The following is a 20,226-nucleotide window of genomic DNA, read 5'->3' on the forward strand; positions in this document are numbered from 1 at the left end:
CAAATACCTGACCAAAACCCTTCAGGTATCATCAAAGAGAGACAAGGAGAGGCTGAGGAACTGCTAAAGTGGAGGAGACTAAGAAGAAATGTTCCTCAGTACAGTGTGGGATCCTGGAAGCAGTTCCAGAAAGGAAAAGGGACATTATAGGAAGCACCAGGGAATTTTGAATAAATTCCTAGCTTCCATAGTACTAATATACTCATGTTAATTTCTGAGTTGTAGTTAACTGTCCCAGGATTATACAAGATGTTAACAGGCTGAGTTTGGGACATGCAAGAACTCTCTCTGTCCCTTATTTGCACCACTTCATATGAGTATGAAATGTTTCAGGATAAAAAGTAAAAACAACCAACCAACCAAGTTTCTGGTAGCTCCTGAGCCCCCGAAGCTGACTGTGCTGAGAGCTGCTGCAGCCTGGTTGGAGTGAGGGACCGTGCACTGGTAACTGAGCAGCTCTGACATCTGCATGACAGTGACTCCCCCTCTGTCTCTTTCCAACTCTGTGGCAGGGTGTGCTGGGTGCATCACGTCACCGGCATGTGGGTGTACCCTTTCCTGGAACACATTGGCCCCGGAGCCAGAATCATCTTCTTTGGATCGACAACCATCTTAATGAACTTTCTGTACCTGCTGGGAGAAGTTCTGAACAACTATATCTGGGATACACAGAGAAGTAAGTATTGTTCAGGGAGCATAAAACCAGAGAAGTGCTGCCCACCAGGGATGGAGGGAAGATTCCGGGGCCGCCTCTTCCTGAATCCTTCACACAAGATCTCTTCTGAAGTTTCATTTTTATATCTTCAATAGTAATTTAGGAGCTTCTGGAAATTTTACCTGAAAGTTTTACTAATCACTCAGTCTTATTAACTAGTAAAACATGCAAACCTAAGGAGGATGAAAAAGGGATGTCATTTTATGGGGAAAAATATAGCATTAGCAGAAAAAGAAGTAGAGAAGTTGGTGCTGATAGGCAAATGGTGTCTCACATTAAAAGATTACATAGAAAAGTTAGTAAGTGGAACCAAGCAATCTTCCTAAAGGTCCCCAGGATCTTCTCTTTCCCTGTCATCTTTTGCGTGGGATGCAGTGACCTCGCAGGAGTCCCACCACCACGCAGCTAGACAGCCACGCGGTGCTAGAATGCCTCTGTCCAGAGCGACTCCCGGTGGCTGATCTCTGTAAGGGGTGAAGGTGGCAGAGAGATGCCAGCAGTAAAGGGTAGCACTGCGTAGCCGCGAAAACTCCTCAGCAATGATCTGATTTCTCTTTTGTTTCCACTTAGAGCCTCCATCTTGGCAAGGCACACAATCGTATCCAAGCAGTGCAAAACCTGTCCAAAGTATATGTAAGACAATATAAACAGTAGACGGTGGAACAAGTGACTGAACAGATTATGTAGTGATCTGAGTCCTGCGTGGAAATACCTCCAAAGGCAAGATGGCACGGGCATGTCAGAGAGCTCTGGACCTCTTCTCTGACAGGGCCGTACATTCTGCCCATCGCTAGCAAATGGACTCTGTCCCCCAAACAGTGAGCACCCTGCTCCATGCCAGGCACTCTGTTAGGAACTCAGCCTAAGAGATGAGTAAAGCACAGTGCTCACGCGGATCTTCTAAGATGTATATGTCAACGTATTGACCCATGTTAAATGGCGCAGAGGGATAAAGGGTTTCTTTTTTCAGGGAAAAGTGTCAACATTTTTTTTTCAGTTCAGGCTTCAGTTGGAGAACCAGAAATTAATCTTTTAATAATGTTCTTTCTGTTCAATGGAAGTAGTATTCTTTCTCACTTAGCTAATTTTTAGACGTATTTATTTATTTATTTATTTGTGGTAGTAGGAATTGAACCCAGGAGCATTCTACCTCCAAGGTACAACCCCAGCCCTAAGTTTTATTGCTTACTTTGAAACAGGGTCTCACTAAGTTGCAAAGGGCCTCACTAAGTAGTTGAGGCTGGCCACAAGCCTTTGATCCTCCTGTCTCAGCCTCCCAAGTTCTGGGATTACAGGCATGCACCACCACACCCGGCTCAAACTAAGGCTTTTTGAGTGGTCTGTTAACTTTGCAACATGAGTCAAGGCTGACTAACATTCATTTTATAACTCATTCCAGGTCTGGAAATTAATTTTGTCCCCATCTGTCAAGGTGACTCCACAGAGGCCAGTGTTCTGTGTCAAACAGTCACCTCCCAATTTATAATAAGGGCTACAAACTAATCACCATCCTTCAAGTTGTATCCATCAAGAAATATCATTAGGCCTTCTCAGTGGGATTCTTTGGTTTTGAGTCAACATTTAAAAATTAGGAGATTTCAAATCGATACCAGATTGCAGCTTCTTACCCAATATGTTAAGGTCTGCAAATACCGGGTCCAAGGTTCTCTTCTGTCAACCAAGGATCAGAATTGTCCTCTGTCCTCTGTACAGAGGGTTCGGATTTCCCCAATTCGCACCTGGCACTTTATTAAATCCCCTTAGTTTCCTGGATCTACTAAGTAGTAGAGTTTAAAACTGTTGATTAAAAGGTGTGTGTGTGTGTGTGTGTGTGTGTGTGTGTGCGCGCGCGCGCGCGCGCGCGCGCGCAGGTACACGTGCATCCATATTAAATACAACAGTGTATCACATTACCACATAGCAACTACTACAAAACCTCCCCAAAAGAAGGAATTCTGCATTTGGGCCACCTTCATTCGTTGTTGTTATTGTTTTGTTTGTTTTTTTGGTGCTGGGATTGAACCCAGGGGCATTCTACCTCTAAGATATACCCCCAGCCCTATTTTATTATTATTTTTTAATTTTTGCAGTACTAAGGATGGAACCCAGGGGCATTCTTCCTCCGAGCTACACTCCCAGCCCTAATTTTTATTTTTTTTATTTTGAAATAAGGTCTCACTGAGTTGCAAAGGACCTCACTAAGTAGCTGAGGCTAGCCACAAACTGCAATCCTCCTGTCTCAGTCTCCCAAATGCTAGGATTACAAGTGTGCACCACCATGTCCGGCTCCTATTTTATTCTTTATTTAGAAACAGGGTCTTGCTAAGTTGCCAAGGCTGGCTCTGACCCTACGATCCTCCTGTTTCAGCCTCTGAAGTACTGGGATTACAGGCATAACCCATTATGCCTAGTTTCATAATGGTTTATAATGGCTCAATTTTTCTTGCCGTGGTTATGTTATATTAGCTGCAATTCAAGATAAAAATCATATTATTATAGAATCTCATAGCTGAAAAGGAGAATAGGAATCATCTCAACCAACCCCTTTCCTTATACTACAGGCACCTGAGGGCCAGAAATCTTAAATGACCCACCAAGATGGCTGGTGGTAGGGCCAGCATCCTTCACCAGTGTTGGTCCAGGGTTATTTCCAGTGAACTATCAGAATGTTTCCAATTTTGGGAATCCCAGACACTTAAGAGCTCAGAAACTTCACTCAGAATCACAGACCTAGCCTACAAAACAGAAAAACAGGCCAACCCAATGGGAGTTATGAACTTTAAAACGCCCTTAAAATGGGCTAAATTAATAGTGGAGCATTTGTTCTGTTTAAAATAAAGTAACTCCAGATGGCTTGGTGGAGTTTGCTAGGGTTGTTGTAACCAAGTACCACAAACTAGGTGGCTCAAACAATAGAGATTCACTGGCTCCAGTATCTAGAGGCTAAGAGTCCAAAAGTAAAGAATTGGCAGGGCTGGTTCCTTTTGAGATCTGTGCGAGAGGGACCCATTCCTGTGGTTACCTGTCTTCATTCCTTGGTGTTCTCCAGTCTGTGAGGCAGTCCTTCAGGTTTCCCTTTATGAAGGGTACTGGTCATGCTTGATGAGGGCCTGCCCTGATGACTTCATTTTTACTTTGTAAAGGTCCTCTCCAAATAAGGTCACATTCTGAAGTGCTGGAGAAATAACTCAGCATGTAAATTTTAGAGGGACTTAATTCTCCTTATAACAGTTTATAAAAGAACACTAACAAAACCTGAAAAGTAGTATTTTGAATTCTTTTGTTCTATCATTGCTACTGAAACAAACACATCTAAAATTTCTGAGAACATGGCAAGACTAGATAACTGTTTAGCTAGAAGAAAAAGAGAATAGAGGTTGGGAGCATTTGCCAAAGTTAAATAAAATTCTTGAGAAGGACTCTAATATTTTTACCTCCAGGAAACCAAGATGTTGCTGTGTATTCACTACAGGCAACAGGCAACGGTCTTGCTGGTCCAGTACGTACAAGTCCTGTATGAAGAAAAGCACAGGTCTCATAGATTCCCAAACTTATTGGCTTACAACCCCCTTTTTCAGAAAAAAAGAAAGTACTCTGCACCCCCCAGGTACTTCTTCCACACCCCCTTATTTGTAATCAGTGCCCCCAAACTGTGCCCAAGGCACTATCCCCAGACCATCCAGCTTCCCCTCCCAGGGGCAGTATCTAACAAGCTTTCAGCTTCGGAATTTAAGGGCTCTAACAGGATTGTGTTGGATAAAGGAAGAACTTGAGTTTAAGTACACTCAGGGATGGGCTCAGGGTATGTTTCAGTGGAAGAGCACTTGCCTAGCATGTATGAGGCCCTGGGTTCCATCCCCAGCATTACTGGAAATAAACAGTTCTGGTAACTAATAAAGTTCCTATGTGCTCTAAAAAATAAATAGCTAGGTATCACCACACCTAATAAGTAATTAATAAGTACTTGGAAGGCTGAAACTGGAGGATCACAGCTTCAAAACTAGCCTTAGCAACTTAGCAAGATCCCCAAAAAACTAACTAGACTCTTTTCAAAAATAGAAATTAAAAGAGCTGGGAATATAATTCAAAGATAGAAAGCTCCCCTGAGTTCACACTCCAGTAACAAAAGTTACACACACACACACACACACACACACACACACTTTCTTTCCCCAGTCACTCCTTGGCATTTGAAATATCCAGAGTCCTGCCTTAGGAAGAGACAGGACTGATGTAGTATTAAGTGAAGTCTGTTTGGAATCTATCAGCTGCACTGCTTCTGTTGCTAGAAGCTGGGTAAGAAACAGTCTGGCCAGGATCTCCATGTGAAACTCAATGAGTCAAGAATCAACTCGTGGCCCTCACTCCCAGAAGCAAGAGGAGCTGGCTGTGTCCCAGAGATGTCATGTCCTGATTCGGGGGAAGGGTGTGGAGAGAGGTCACTAAGGCTGTTTCTGAAGAAAGTTGTAAATGGCTTTCCTGCTTGGCTAGGAGAAGAAAGTGGGGGAGGGGCACGGGAGGGTGGACGGGAGCAGCATGGGGAGATGAGAGTTTTTGTGAGCAGTTTTGGCAGACCTACGCAGAATTTAATCCGATGCCCAAATAAAGCACTTTGCTTGTATTTCTAGGTATGGAACAAGAGAAAGAAAAGCCTAAAGTGGAATGAGATCCAAGTCTAAACGGAAGAGCCAGACTGAGTGGCCACTGAGTTCTGTTACCCCAGGACACGGGCCGGCCATAGAGGAGAGAAAACGTCCAAGGAAGCAATGATTACATCAGCCCAGCCTCCCTGCCCCAGGGGAGCACACTTTTATATACAAATATGTATACCAATAGCATATGCTGGTTTGCAAAATAACTCACACTCATCGTGCTTTAAGGAACTCATTTCAAATTTATTATCGATAACATTTTTATTCCTCTTCTAGCTTTAAAACTAAAATTGGTCCTTGGATTTTCACTCTTGCAATTACAACTCCATTTGATCAAGGAAGACTCAAATTCTATTGTGTTTCTCGTTGAAACCTATGTTAAAGTCAGATTGGTGGGTGTGGAGCAAGGCCTTGGTGTATACAGTCCTAATGGAGGCCGACATAATGAACCAAGGCCAGTGTGGACCCAAGAGGAAGCAGGATAGGTGGTTCCTATTGCAATTAAATCATGGCTGCCCCAATTGGGTAATGTTAGTAATAATGACATCAGTTTAGTCAAAACCCTGAGTGTACATGGTTCTCCCGGTTTAATCTTGTGAAACTCTTCTTAGATGCAAACTTTAATAAAGACCAAGAAACCCCAAACCTGACATCTCTATGGTGCGTCTCTAAATCCTAACAACATTGGCCTGTCTTTTCTTGTTTTGCTTGTGGTACCTACCTGTTCAAAGTAGGTTTTCTGTACCTGGTTCTTCCCTATAAAGTTCCAGTTTTAAAAATATACTTTTTTTTTTTACAATTCCTAAGGGAATATTTTTAATTACATTAATTCTCCTTAAAATTTTTATTGGTGCCATGTAATTATACATCTCAGTGAGACACAACACATTCATATATGCACACAGCATCCCTTGGACACTTCACCCTGCTACCCCCCCAGTTAATGCTAATGAGATTAGTAGTGATATATTCACATATGAACGTAACATTATTTAGTCTGTTCCCTTCCTCAGGCCTCCTTTTTTCCCCCTCCCATCCTTCCTTCTCCAATCTCCTTTCACTATTCTACTGGTCTCTCCTCATTAAGAATAATTTGTTAAAAGCAAATCTATAAAATCTTGGGCCGTGTGTGTGTGTGTGTGTGTGTGTGTGTGGTACTGGGGGTAGAACCCAGGGGCTTTCTACCTCCGGGCTATACTCCCAGACCTATTTTATACTTTATTTGGAAACAGGGTCTCACTAAGTTGCTGAGAGCCTCACTAAGTAGCTGAGGCTGGCTTCGAGCCTGTGCGATCCTCCTGTCTCAGCCTCCCAAGCGCGGGGATTACAAGCGTGCGCCACCACCCATGGCTCCATATTTGTTTTTAAAGTAGAAAACAATGCTGCATAAAATATTACTTAACAAAATTATTGGTCTTTGTTGTCCATGCTAAGTTAGATCAACAAATGATACAAAATCATTTACTTAAAATATTATTGTTTTGATTGATACTATAATTTAAGAAATGCTAGAAATCTCTCTCCCCTCCTATCTTTCCCACACATGATGTATGCACACACAAACACATGCACATACACACACATTCTCTGTTTTTCTTATCTACAACCACTTCCTAAGTGAGCAAATTATTTCCATTGGCTACCCCATGGGTCCAGAACCCACCTGAAGAGAGTCTCCAGAATTTCCTGATAATTTTTTTATAGATAGTAGACATTCTTTAGTAGTAAATGTGTTTATACTTCTCAGTATATATATCCAATTTTTAACATACTGTTTTATTAAAAATTCAAGCATGGAGGGCAGAAATTCAGCTAATAACTATGATTATATAGCAAATAAAACACTATGAAAGAACTCCAGTCAAACAAATCAATACCAATAAACATAAAAGGATTTGGTTCACATACTGAAAGAAAAAGATTTTCAGACTAGATCTCAAAGGCAAGTCCAACTCTACCCTATACATTGCCAAACAAACACAAATAAAGTCATTCTGAAAGACTGAAAAGATTGGCAAAAGTATATCTAAAAATGAAAAAAGGGGCGGGGGTTGTGACTCTTCATAGGAAGCAGTGTGCAATTTGGGCCTAAGTCCTTCACGGTAAACTCGCTCCGTATTCTTATGTCCCATTCCTGGTGGCACGGTTGGTAGAAATTAGACTGCATCTAGAAGAATCTCCATATTGGCTCCCTGCCTCATGGAGTCAGAACTAGTAAGTAGAAAGGGCCAAGCAGGAGTCTGGAAAACATGAAAGCAAAGCAGTACCACATCCTCCGAGTAACTGCTCTAAGTGCCGCTGGCAAGGACTGGCAAGTTCCAGAGTTGGTGGCTGCCATCACAACCACACTTACCTGGAAGTGTCGAGTAAGTTAAAACGAGGCCATTAGGGTGGACCCTAATCCAAACTGACTGATATCTTAAGTAGGGAACATTTGGATGTACAAAGAAGCCAAGGATGTGCAGGGAAAAGACCTCCTGAGGACTCGCTGCAAGGCAGGGAGAAAGGCCTCAGAAGAACCTGAACGTGCTCACACCTTGGTCTTGGACTTCCCGCCTCCAGAACTGTGGAAAAGGAAATCTGCTGCTGAAGCCACCAGTCTATGGTATACCATTATGGGAGTCCTAGCAAATTAACAGTCTGTATACAAAAAAGTAATGGGCTTTGGAGAATGATAATGAACTAGTGTAAACTTACCTGGGTGGGGACACTCTTTACAGGAGCTCTTCCAGAAGAAGTGTCCTTTTGGCAGAAGTAAATCAATTTAAGTCTTGGTACATGGTATCCTGTTATTTAAAATTCTTTTCTTTTTTTAAAGACTATTTCAATTCTAGCTCCGTATCAGTGACCTTGATTGTTGGATCATTCCATGGGACATCAAACTTCTATCACACTGATTAGATTATACTCCTTGAAAGACACTATAAATATCCTAGGTCCCTTAGAATGAAACATGCATGATAGATAAATGCCCCCTGCCAAAACAGAAACTCATGAACCATCCACCCTTGTGAAGTTTCTGGGGTTCCAGTTATCTGTGTGAAACATGTTACTATATGCCTTCTAAGGTGAAATCAAAGGGTTTCCTCCTGTGTCACCACTAGGAAAGAGGCCCATCAAATGGTATGTCTTACTGGATTTTGAAAGAAACATGTTGACTGTGGGGTCTTACCCCTTGACCACAATTGTAGAAAAATTCATAAGAGTCTTACAAATGAAAATGAAAAAGGTAAAAACATCACAATTTTCTGATATGATTTTAAACAAACATGCATATACAAAGCCTGTTCCAATTAGGTCTTACTGTTAACATGCCACCACAACTTAGTGCCTTAAAACAAAGTTAACTTTTCCACCAAATCTGCAATCTGAGCAGACTTTAGGAGCATGATTTTGTCTACAGGCCACTGGTATCCCTTGGGGTAACTGGAAGGCTGGTGCGTCGTATCAACTGAAAGCTTGTTTGTGTGCATGCCAGTGACTGCTGCTAGCTGCTGGCTGGGATCTCAGCTAAGGCTGTGACCAAAACAGTCACATGTGCCTTTTCCTGTGGATGCCTGGCTTCACCCCATGTCATTTTTATGCTAGTCTTGTCACAATACAGTGGCTGTGCCCCAGCAGATCTAGGTGAAGGTATGCATCTTAATATGAATTGGCTTCAGAAGTCACACAGCACCACTAATGTAATAGAGGAAAAGGTTTCCATTTGTTAATAATAGCAACAACTTTTTTTTTTAACTCATAATTGAATCCAGGGGCATTCTACCACCAGCCCTCTTAAATTTTCCTTTTGTTTTGAACTAGGGTCTCACTCGGTTGCTAAGAGTCTTGCTATATTGCTGAGACTATCCTCAAACCTGTAATCCTCCTATCTCAGCCTCCAAAGTACTAGGATAACAGATATGTACCACCATCACCAGGTAGCAACAACTCTATAAAGAAAATTATGAAGCCAGTTATAGTGAAAATGCCTGTCATTCCAGTACTTGGAAGGCTGAGACAGGAAGATAACAGGTTTCAGGCAAGTGTGTCATACATAACTTAGCAAGACCCTGTTTCAAAATAAATAAAATATGGCTAGGAGTATATTTCAGGGGTAGAATGGTGTTGGGTTCAATCCCTGATACTATAAGAAAGAATTTTGAAAAATGCTATAAAATGATATTTCATATGCATAAACATAAAACATGTTCTTATAAAGTAAGATTCTAAATTATAAGAATGCCAAATCTCAAGTTTCTAAATTCAGTATGTACTCAACAAAGTACCAACATATTTATTTATTTATTTATTTATTTATTTATTTATTTATTTATTTTGGGGATTAAACCCAGGGGCATTTTAACTTTGAACTACAACCCCAGACCTTTCTATTTTTTTTTTTTTTTTTAATTTTGAAACAGGATCTCCTAAGTTTCTGAGAGTCTGAGCCTGGCCTCAAACCTGTGAACCTCTGTCTCAGACTCTCAAGTACTGGGATTATAGGTGTATACACCCACAGTCTACTAATTTATTTACTTTAAAAACAGCCGGACATGGTGGTGCATGCTTATAATCCCCGCGCTTGGAAGGTAGAGACAGGAGGACCGTGCAGGTTCGAAGCCAGCTGCTCTGGCTTAAGAGACCCTGTTTCCAAATAAAAAAAAGTATAAAAATAGGCCTGGGAGTATAGCCCAGAGGTAGAAGGGCTTCCAGGAACCCCAGTACCACCAATAAATAAATAAATAAATAAATAAATAAATAAATAAATAAGTATAAAACTGAGTAGATTACCCTAAGCAATTTAGTGAGACCGTTTCAAAATAAAAAAAAATATTAATGGCTAGGGGTATAGCTTAAATATATAATGCCTCAGTACCCCCAAAAAGGTAAATTAATTCTAAAAGTCATATGTAAAATAATAATATAGCACATGTCTATAATTCCAGTACTTGGGAGGCTGAGGCAGGATGATCACTGGTCACATTACAGCAAGCCTCAGCAATTTAGAGAGTCCTTCAGCAACTTAGTGAAACTCTGCTTCAAAATAAGGGTGTGGTGGCACAGGCTTGTAATCCCAGCATTCTGGAGGCTGAGACAGGAGGATCGCTGTTCGCAGACAGCCTCAGCTACTACTTAGTGAGGTCCTTTGCAACTCAGTGAGACCCTGTTTCAAATAAAGAATAAAAAATAGGGCTAGGGGTGTTGCTCGGAGGTAGAATGTCCCTGGGTTCCATCCCCAGTACTGCAAAAAATAATAATAATAATATAATAATAATAATATATAAAATATGGCATGGGATGTAGCTCAGAGGTAGAATGTCCCTGTGTTAAAACTCCAGTACCAAAAAAAATTAAATAACATAATAATAGTAGTAGTAGTAGTAGTAGTAATAATAATAATAATAAAACAAGAATTGTTAGAAAATCTTTAAGAAAAACAAATGAAGGAGGAGAAGACTAACCCAGCCAAATAGTTAAACATATTATAAAAGCCTCATTAAACAAAGGAGCATGGAATTATGAATATACCAATGGTCAAAGAAACAAAAGAGAAAAATTAAAAATAAATGCAGAGGTACATATGGTAATTTAGAATATAATAAAACTTTTACATCAAACTGGAGGGAAAAAACTGCAGCTCAAATAGCAAAGGGCTTATCTTCCCAATATATGAAAAGTCTTAGGAAAAACAAACAGTAGCCTAATAGAAAAATTATGGCAAAGAACAAGAATGGTTCAGAGTGAATAAAAAATAAAAGTTCCTCTAAAACTTAGTCAAAGTATGTACTCTCAATCACAATTTTTAAAAATTCATATTAAAGACACAATGGATATCATATTTAACCAATGGGATTAGCAAAAATCCTGTAATTTGGCTAATTTATACTTGATTGGAGAGTGCAGGAGCCTATAGGCAGTTTCATTAATTGCTCATGGGAGTAAAAATAGGTACAACCCCTATAGAAAGAAATGTGTCTGCATCTTTTAAAATTATCAATGCAAGTATCATCTGACCTAGGAATTTTATTTCTCTGAATTCATGCTAATCAGCATATTTTCCCACGTGTTGAATGTATCAATTTTACCACGGTCTATAGCAGAAAAAATAGAAATATAAATAATAGGAAACTAACTTAAGACATTATAGTATCTTCACTCAATAGAATGTTATAGAGCTGCGCAAAGAAGAGAAGGCTGGAATGGTGACATTATTTATGTATTAATACAGGGACATCTCTAAAACTTCACCTTAAATTCAAACAACAGATTGTCAAAGAGTGTATATAGCGTGCTAGTCTTCATGTCAAAATGATGAGAGAGACAAAGTGATGGCTTGTTTTCTTGTATGACCATAAACCAACTTTAAAATGATGGATAAAGGTAAAAAAAAAAAAAAGGTTATAGCTAGCAGTGGAGGATGAAATAGGACAGGATACGACATTGATGGAAGATTGTTCATTATGTACATTCTCATTTTGTATTTCTGGAAAAACATAGTCACATTTCCTTAAAGAAAAAAGTAATTAAACCCACTCTTTAAGAAAAGGAAAGTTACACAAATAATTAAAAAAAAACAATTGTCATGTAACCATAAAATAACAGGAAAACACAACAAAATTTGTAATACGTGACCAAAGCTATATGTAGAAGAATATATAGCCTTATATTTTATTTCTTTTCATAAATTTAATGAAGAAAACAGACTATATAGTAAGTAAAAGAAGTTGAAAACATAAAAATATTAGAGAAATATAAGAAAGGAGCTAATAAAAAGTGGGAATTAAATAAGGCAGCAAAAAACTCAGCAGAATTGACAAATAAATAGATTAATAAATACAAGCGACTCGTCTATACAAGTATCAGTAAAATATGCAAACTACTGCCATGTTAGTTAACAGGAAAGAGAGAAGCACAAATGCCTGACGATATAGACACGGATGTGAAGTAAATCTTAATGATAAAAACACGCTTTATACCATTATGGGAACAAATTCTTAGGACACAATGAGATGTGCAGTTTTCAAGGAAGTGGATTCAACAGAAATTGAAGAGCCACAATAAACTGATAATTTATGGAAGTCATTTTTAAAATGTTCCGTTAACTATTTCCAAAAAAAGGATTTGAGTCCAGGGTGTTTTGTGAACGAATTCTTAAAAACGTTCAAGTATAACTCCAGTATTATTTAAATTGTTCTGAGATTGCAGAATGATGCAACGCTGCCCCAGTTGTTTTTCAAACTTAATAAAAATTCTCAAAAAAGCCAACAGAACAACAACAAAAAAACTTTTTCACTCGCTTTAACTAAAATATTATCAACTTACATGCAACAATATTTATTAAACTCAAAATGTGTTACAGTCTGACCATCAATAGAAAAGCTTCACATTTTTTAAAAAAAATTACACAATTACACAACTATATTGTTCACGGGAAAAGAAAAACTTTACAAGCAAAAGCAGGAAAATGAAAACAAATTTTAAGAGGAAGATATTTCTCCAGGCCACTTTCAGAAAAGGAAGCCTCGAGAACTGGGATATTTTTAAGCAGTTCCTGGGAAAATTTCTGTGGAGCCCTGCGACGGCCCCTTTCTCCCAGCAAATCCCAGTCTTTAGTACACTAAACCTGCCCTAAGCACCTGCCACCTGTGCGCTTTAACTATGAAACTGGTTCGACTTACAGTGAGGCCGTTTGAATTTATGAATCATTGTTGCATTGTTGCACTGAGATCCCGGGTCCTAGGACTTGGGTTTGGAGTATGTTTGGTAAGTGATTTTGGCTTTGGGAGTCTCCGCCCTGCACCTCGGCGGCACCTCCTGGGACTCTAGGGACGCTCAGCGCCCTCCCTCCAGGTGCCAGGTGCTCACAGCACCAAGACACGCCCACACGGCCCAGGTGCCAGAAGGCACCCAATGACCTTCACAGCGGCTGAGCCCAGGCGCAGAGCCCAGCAAAAGGACTCTAGACTGCTCTGTGGTCTCTACGTGGAGAGAGAGTAGCCTTCCACCCTTCCTTTCCCCACCTTGGATTTGGAACTGCTGGTGTCCTCCCCTCTAGAAAATGTCTGCGCTTCTCTCTGTGCCTGTGTGTAAAGACGAGCCCACCATGCGCAAATAATATACTTCCTCCCCTGCTTCTAGCAAAAGAAAGCCAGTAATTAATTAAGGAGAATTCATAGAAGGATATTTAAGAAGAAATTGCATCAATGATGCACAAAAATAAAAAGCTTCTCGAATTATTATCTGGGTGTAACACACCCCTCAAACTAAAACTGACAAGGCACAACATTTTATTTATCATAAAATTCCAGCAACATAAATCTAATACTAAAGTGATAAATTTTCACACTTAAATAATATATTTTCCTGAAACAGTTTTTTTTTTTCTTAAGACCTTAATAAGATAAAAATGTACACTAAGTTCTGGGAAAGAACTCTGTGTGTGTGTGTGTGTGTGTGTGTGTGTGTGTGTGTGTGTGTGTGCGCGCGCGCGCGCGCGCGCGCACGTGTGTATGATTGTGTGATACTGGGAAAGGAACCCAGAGGCATTCTACCTCTAAGCTCTGCTCTCAGATCAATTTTATTTCTTGTTTTGAAATAAAGTCTAAGTTGCTGAGGCCATCCCGAACCTGCAACCCTCCTGTCTCAGCCTCCAAAGTACTAGAATTACAGATGTACACCAAGAGGACTATTTCTTAAAGATGCTATTTCTTCCACTCGAATGGTGGTGCGCCCCCTAGTGGCGGGGGCACATTCCATCCTTCAGCATTTCATCTTTATGTAAACATCAATGTGCTTACACAAACCCAGACCGTGCAGGTCAATCACTAGACATGGCCTCCTGATGGAGTCAAGGTATGAAATAGACAGACTCTATGAGGCTACTGTGTCCCATTATGGCATTGTTTTCCAGGAAACGTTTTCTATAAGTACAAGAAATACACTCTAAAATAATAAAATGTCATACAGTGAGTACATAGCTCATTTACCATCCCTGGCAATTGTTACATACTGTCCCTAGTTGCACTGCTATACTTTTATATGACTGGCAACACCAGAGATAGGTCCGTTTACAGCAGCAACATCACAAACACAAGAGGAGTGTGCTATGGCCCTATGATGGGTACAGTATCACTCGGCAATAGGAATTTTTTTATTCATTACAGTCTTATGGGACCACCACCTTTGCTCGTGTGATCTGCCATTGACAAAATTTCTAAGCAGCATGTGACTGTAATTTACAAATCGCAAGGCATTTTTAAAATCAACTTGACAGAAGAATAAACAGATAAGAACTGGAAAGTATTGAAAATAGATGAATATTTAATGCATAATCATGCTGTTAAGATTAGAAATATGCAATAATTAAAATAGTGTGATAGAAAAATCCAATAATTGAAATGATGTGATATGGCTCAAGGATAGAAAGAAAAATAAATAAAAATAAACAAGCCCAGAAATACACCTTAGCATATATAGAAGTTTAGCAAACAACAAGTATGGTATTTTGAACAAGTAAGTTTATAATAAATTATTTAATAAGTTGTGCTATAACAAATGAATATGTATTTGATGATAAAGAATAAATTAGACTCTTTCTTGAAACCAACACACACACACACACACACACACACACACACACACACACATTTCAATAGACTAAATGATTGTTTAAAAATAAGAAAAAATACGTTTTTATGCCTACCAAATGTCAAGATTTATTATTACAGTTATATGTTTTAAAATCGGAATTTCAATTCATGGAAAAACACAGAATTTTCTTGAGGAAAAATTTAAGTTCCTCTAACACTATAGAAAGTTGTGGTAGCCGGGTGTGTTGGCACACGCTTGTAATCCCAGCATTCGGGAGGCTGAGACAGAAAGATCTCCCTGCACGACAGCCTCAGCTACTGAATGAGGCCCTTTGCAACTCAGTGAGACCCTGTTTCAAATTAAAAATACAAAATATGGCAGGAGGTGTAGCTCAGAGGTCAAATGCCCCTGGGTTCCATTCCATACCCACAAAAATAAATAAATAAAAAGAAAGTTGTGGTGCATACATGGCAAGAGTTAAAAGTCATACCATCATCAAAGAAAAAATAAGAAAAAATAAAAGAAATATAAGAAAATGTAGATGAACATCTGTTCCTACAATGGGGATAAAGTATGGTGTGTGTGTGTGTGTGTGTGTGTGTGTGTGTGTGTGTGTTAGGAAACGTGAGTGCGCAGGCCTGGTATCTGGAGAGGAAGCAGTGTGGGGTGTGTTTAAGACAGCCATGCCACCATTTCCTTGAGTGGGAGGAGGGCTAGGCTGGGTGGAGTTCAGTGATAAACTCGGATTTGGATCTTTCTGTGAAGAGTCAAGGGCAGTTTCAGTGAAATTATAGGGACAGAATTTAGATTCCAGAGAAGTAAGGAGTTAGTGGCTTTCAGGGATGGTAAATAAGAAGAGTTAGCAATTATAGAATACTATTTAAAGAACAAAATGTATACATATATAGCAAAGGCTGAGAGGGGAGTGTGAATCCAACGTGGACAGTCCTCAGTCCCGGACTATTCTGGGCTAGACTTAGGAGGGAACAGCTCTCCCACTGTTACAGGAAAAGAGAAAGGGATGAGTGCTGTTGGGAAGGAGTTTAGTCTAAAGGATAAAGTTTATAGGTTTATTTTTAGTGACTTTGATGGCTGCAATTTTCCTGCAAACCATTATCTCTAGAGAGTGAACAGACAGACAATGGGGTTGGTTTGGTCACCCACCCTGCAAACTGGCTGGACTATAGAAACAGAAGGCTTTCTGTTCTTCACTGAGTGCCCAGGAGAGATCAAAGACCAGGAGCATACCTGCATAGTGACAAGGGCCATTTCGGGGTTTCTGTCAAGAGACCCAACAGGCCAAGCAAGTTAAAGAAATTAAAAGTTTGGTTTAGCCGGGCATGGTGGTGCACACTTGTAATCCCCGTGCTTGGGAGGCGGAGACGAGGATTGCGCAAGTTCCAAACCAGCTGCACTGGCTTAAGAGACCCTGTTTCCAAATATAAAATAGGTCTGGGAGTGTAACCCGGAGGTAGAAGGGTTTCCAGGAACCCCAGTACCACAGTCTGGAAATCGGAAACATCAAAACAAATGTACCAGAGAAATGGGGGCAATAGACAGGAGGTCATTAATGGGTGAATTTTAACATTCTAAGGGTGTATGAAACCATATTACTTTTGCTTTTTTAGTAAATATGATGCAGTATTAGTATTCCCCAAAGTCCCTATGAATATACTTCCTTTCGTGATAAAAAGGATCTTGAAGTGTGATTAAGTTAAGGGAGATGTGGAGGTTACCCTGAATTACCAGTGGGCCCAATGCATTTACAGATCCTGATAGGATGGAGACAAGAAGGTAAGAGTGAGGGACTTCCAGGAAGATGGCGATCAAGAAAAGCAGTGTTTCCAAGTCCAATGCCTCAAAAACAATGCTTTATGCCAGGCAGATGTGGTGGCGCACGCTTGTAATCCCCACGCTTAGGAGGCAGAGACAGGAGGATTGCACTGGTTCGAAGCCAGCCCTGCTGGCTTAAGAGACCCTGTTTCCAAAAATAGGTCTGGGAGTGTAGCCTGGAGGTAGAAGGGCTTCTAGGAACCCCAGTACCACCAAAAAAAGAAAAAAAAAAAACACTTTACATAGCCAGAAAATACTAGCAGTAAAGGAATAAAAACTATAAATACGAGGGACAAAGAAAAAGACTAGAAGAACAACCAGAGAACAGAAAAGAAACCTGCCCTCCCTGTGGTGGCAGGCACCACACTGGCACCATCTTGCCTCACAGCACCAGATTCCAGAGACCAAAAGGAAAACAAAGCACTGAAGCGAGCAGCTACAGATCAGTTGGTTGTAATTCATCAGTTCTTCCTGCGCAAAGACCTGCTAAAACTTCCAGGGCCAAGCCCATCACGCCCTCCAGGGATTCAGAGCGGATCTCAAAACCAGAAAAGAAACACACCAGCCTCTCAGCCGAGGGTGCTACAACAGCACCATCTTGCCATCAGCGGCGGAGTTCACCACACCCACCAGAGATCCAGACCAGCGCACACTAAAATCATAAGTGAAACTTCGGCCCCTGTAGTAGAAATCTCAGCTTTCCACCCCCAGGGATTCGCACAGCTTTGATAAACTCCTGGGATCTGAGATTTTGAAGTTCAACCCAGTGAAGGAGTAGTGGTGGAAGAGATTACCACACCCTAGTTGCAGCTCCCCATGAGAAAACGCCCAGCCCGGCACCCCCAGGGTCTCACACAGCCGTGACTAACTCCCTTGGTCTGAGGCTTTGCAATACAACCCAGTGAAGTAGTGGCAGTTGAGATTACCACACCCTCCAGAGATCCAGAGTACCATAAGTGAACTCGCAGTGAACTGGAGAAAAACCCAGAGAAGGTGGGAGTGAGATCTGTTGTTTATCATATCAGAAGCTCAGACAGACTTAGGCTCTGATCAGTGGAAAGTGTGGGGGGAATCTTACACTTAACTCTAAACCCAATGAGTAGGATCTCCGGGAACACCACAGACTTCCAAAATGTGGTGAACAGGGAGAAGTCAGACTAGCCCAATCCTAGCTGTGGAGAACAGAGACTCCTACATTGAGTTTGGTCTCAGAGGCATGTGCTGCCAAAAGAGGCAGGGAGAGACCTAGACTCCAAATCTGTGGAAAGTGTGGAGGATGACCTTGGCTCAATATTAAATCCATCCCCATTGATACCAACCATGTGCATAGACTGAGAAGCAGACTCAAAGAGGGAAAAGTACCGGTGGCACCTGGTATCTACACAGACAGAGACTGCAGAGGATCTATCTGCTGAATAGTCATTAATTTGTAGAGTTGCATTAATTTGTTGTTGGGGTTGGTTTAGTTTTTCATTCCTTTTTGTTTGTGACAGTATGCCTGACTGTTTTTTGTTTTGTTTTGTTTTGTTTTTGTTTGTTTGAATTTTTTTGTGTTTTGTTTTGTTTTTAACCCTCTTCCAAGGCTCTCTCCCAAATTTCTTCCCATGTACATACCTACTCTCTATTCCTTTTCTATCTTTATTTTCTTTTTATCTGTCTCTTGTCTTGTATTAAACCCACTTATATCACCTATACAAGAAACTCTACATTGATTACTAGAATACTACCACATTTTTACTATCTCTAATCTCTAATATATACTACCTTACCAAACTCATATTCTCATAATATTTGACCCTGAGACTTTACCCTATTCTTCCATTTACTCCTTCACTTCCCTCCTTACTCAACCTTCACTGTTGAATATAATACAACTTGCCCTTGGATATTACAGCTGACACCTAGAGACTGAGAGAAATCTATCAAATGCAACAGGTACAAACTTCTGAAATTATGGGAAGGAGGAACAACAATGGAGCAATGAGTTCCCACAATCCCACAATAACAGAACCTGATAACACAGAAATACAAAGCTCTCCAGAAGATCAGATCAGGAATGTAACTGTATAAATAATAAAGGATTTGTGAAAGTAATTTAGAGAGAGTCTGAAATAAATAAAGGATGTAATCATTGAAGTAAAGGCATCAATTCAAACTATAAACAATTGATTAGACCACATGGAGACTAGAACCTCACTTCTAGAAGATGATCACTCCATAAACAAACGCATAGTTTATACCTTAGAAAGAACAATTCAACAGCAGGAATTGAACACTGAAGAAATATGGGCCCATCTTAAGAGAGCTAACCTAATAATAACTGGCATAGTGGAGGGGGAATAAAAGGTAAAATCAAAGGGATCAACAGTCTCTTCAAAAAAGTAATAATGATACACAGGTTCAGGAAACTTATAGAACTCCCTTTAGATAAGATCAGAGAAAAGGTTCCCCATGTCACATAATAGTCAAAATCACCAATGTAGAAGCCAAGGAGAGAATCTTAAAGGCAACAAAAACAAAAGGCCAAGTGACATTCAGAGGCAAACCAATTAGAATCACTCCAGACTTCCCAAATCAAGTCATGAAAGCCAGAAGGGCCTGGAGTAACATATTCCAAACTGTGAAAGAAAACAACTCACAGCCAAAAATTTCCTACCCAGCAAAACTATCTTTCAAATTAGATGGGGAAATAAGAAGCTTCCATGACGAAAAGAATCTAAAGGAATGTATGTCTTCAAAACCAGCACTAGAGAAAATACTCAAAGAGAGTAACTACAAAGAAGAAATAAGTAATATGCATCCAAACAAGAGAAACAAGAATTCCCATCCAGCAGACAACTAAGCAAAGAAGAACAAACAGAAATAAAATCTTAACATGTTAGGAATTAAAAATCATCTCTCAATAATCACACTGATGTAAATGACCTCAACTCTTCAATAAAAAGACATAAAGTGGCAAAATGGATTAAAAAACAGAGCCCATCTATCTGCTGCTTGCAAGAAACACACCTTATAAGTGAAGATAGTAACAAACTTAAGGTAAAGGGCTGGAGTAAGGAAATCCATGCCAAAGAAACTCGAAGGCAAGCAGGAGTATCAACTATGATATCAGACATGTTAGACTTCAAGCCCAAGCTTATTAGAAGAGACAAAGAAGATCATTTTTTACTGGTGAAAGGAACAATCCAGCAAGAGGAAATAATAATAATCAACATCTATGCCCCAAACATAGGTGCAGCTACTTTCATAAAATAAACTCTTTGTGACATTAATTCACACAAAAATCCCAATATAATAATACTGGGAGACTTCAACACTCCTCTCAAACCATTAGACCAATCTTATAAACAAAAGGTCAGTAAAGATGCCTCAGACCTAAAGAACATCATTAATCAAATGGACCTGTTGGACACATATAGAATATTTCACCCAACTATGGCAGAGTTCACATTT

General features: G+C 40.0%; 1 protein-coding gene across 5 annotated transcripts in view; it reads left to right on the forward strand.

The window, feature by feature from the left end:
- AIG1 (androgen induced 1) overlaps positions 1-5,381 on the forward strand; it is a gene marked incomplete at both ends in the record, with an annotated part of 250,850 nt that extends 245,469 nt beyond the window's left edge. For 3 of the 5 annotated variants that reach the window (XM_080700304.1, XM_080700305.1, XM_080700307.1), the window contains 2 exons: positions 513-676; positions 5,344-5,381. In XM_080700304.1, coding sequence (XP_080556430.1) covers positions 513-676; positions 5,344-5,381 — 202 coding nt within the window. Of the gene's footprint in view, positions 1-512; positions 677-1,285; positions 1,304-5,343 lie in introns of all 5 variants that reach the window. The other 2 variants (XM_080700303.1, XM_080700306.1) reach the window with 2 other exon arrangements.
- Positions 5,382-20,226: the final 14,845 nt, after the last annotated feature.

The sequence above is a fragment of the Muscardinus avellanarius genome (genome assembly GCF_963383645.1).
Source record: "Muscardinus avellanarius genome assembly, chromosome: 8".
Lineage (NCBI taxonomy): Eukaryota > Metazoa > Chordata > Mammalia > Rodentia > Gliridae > Muscardinus > Muscardinus avellanarius.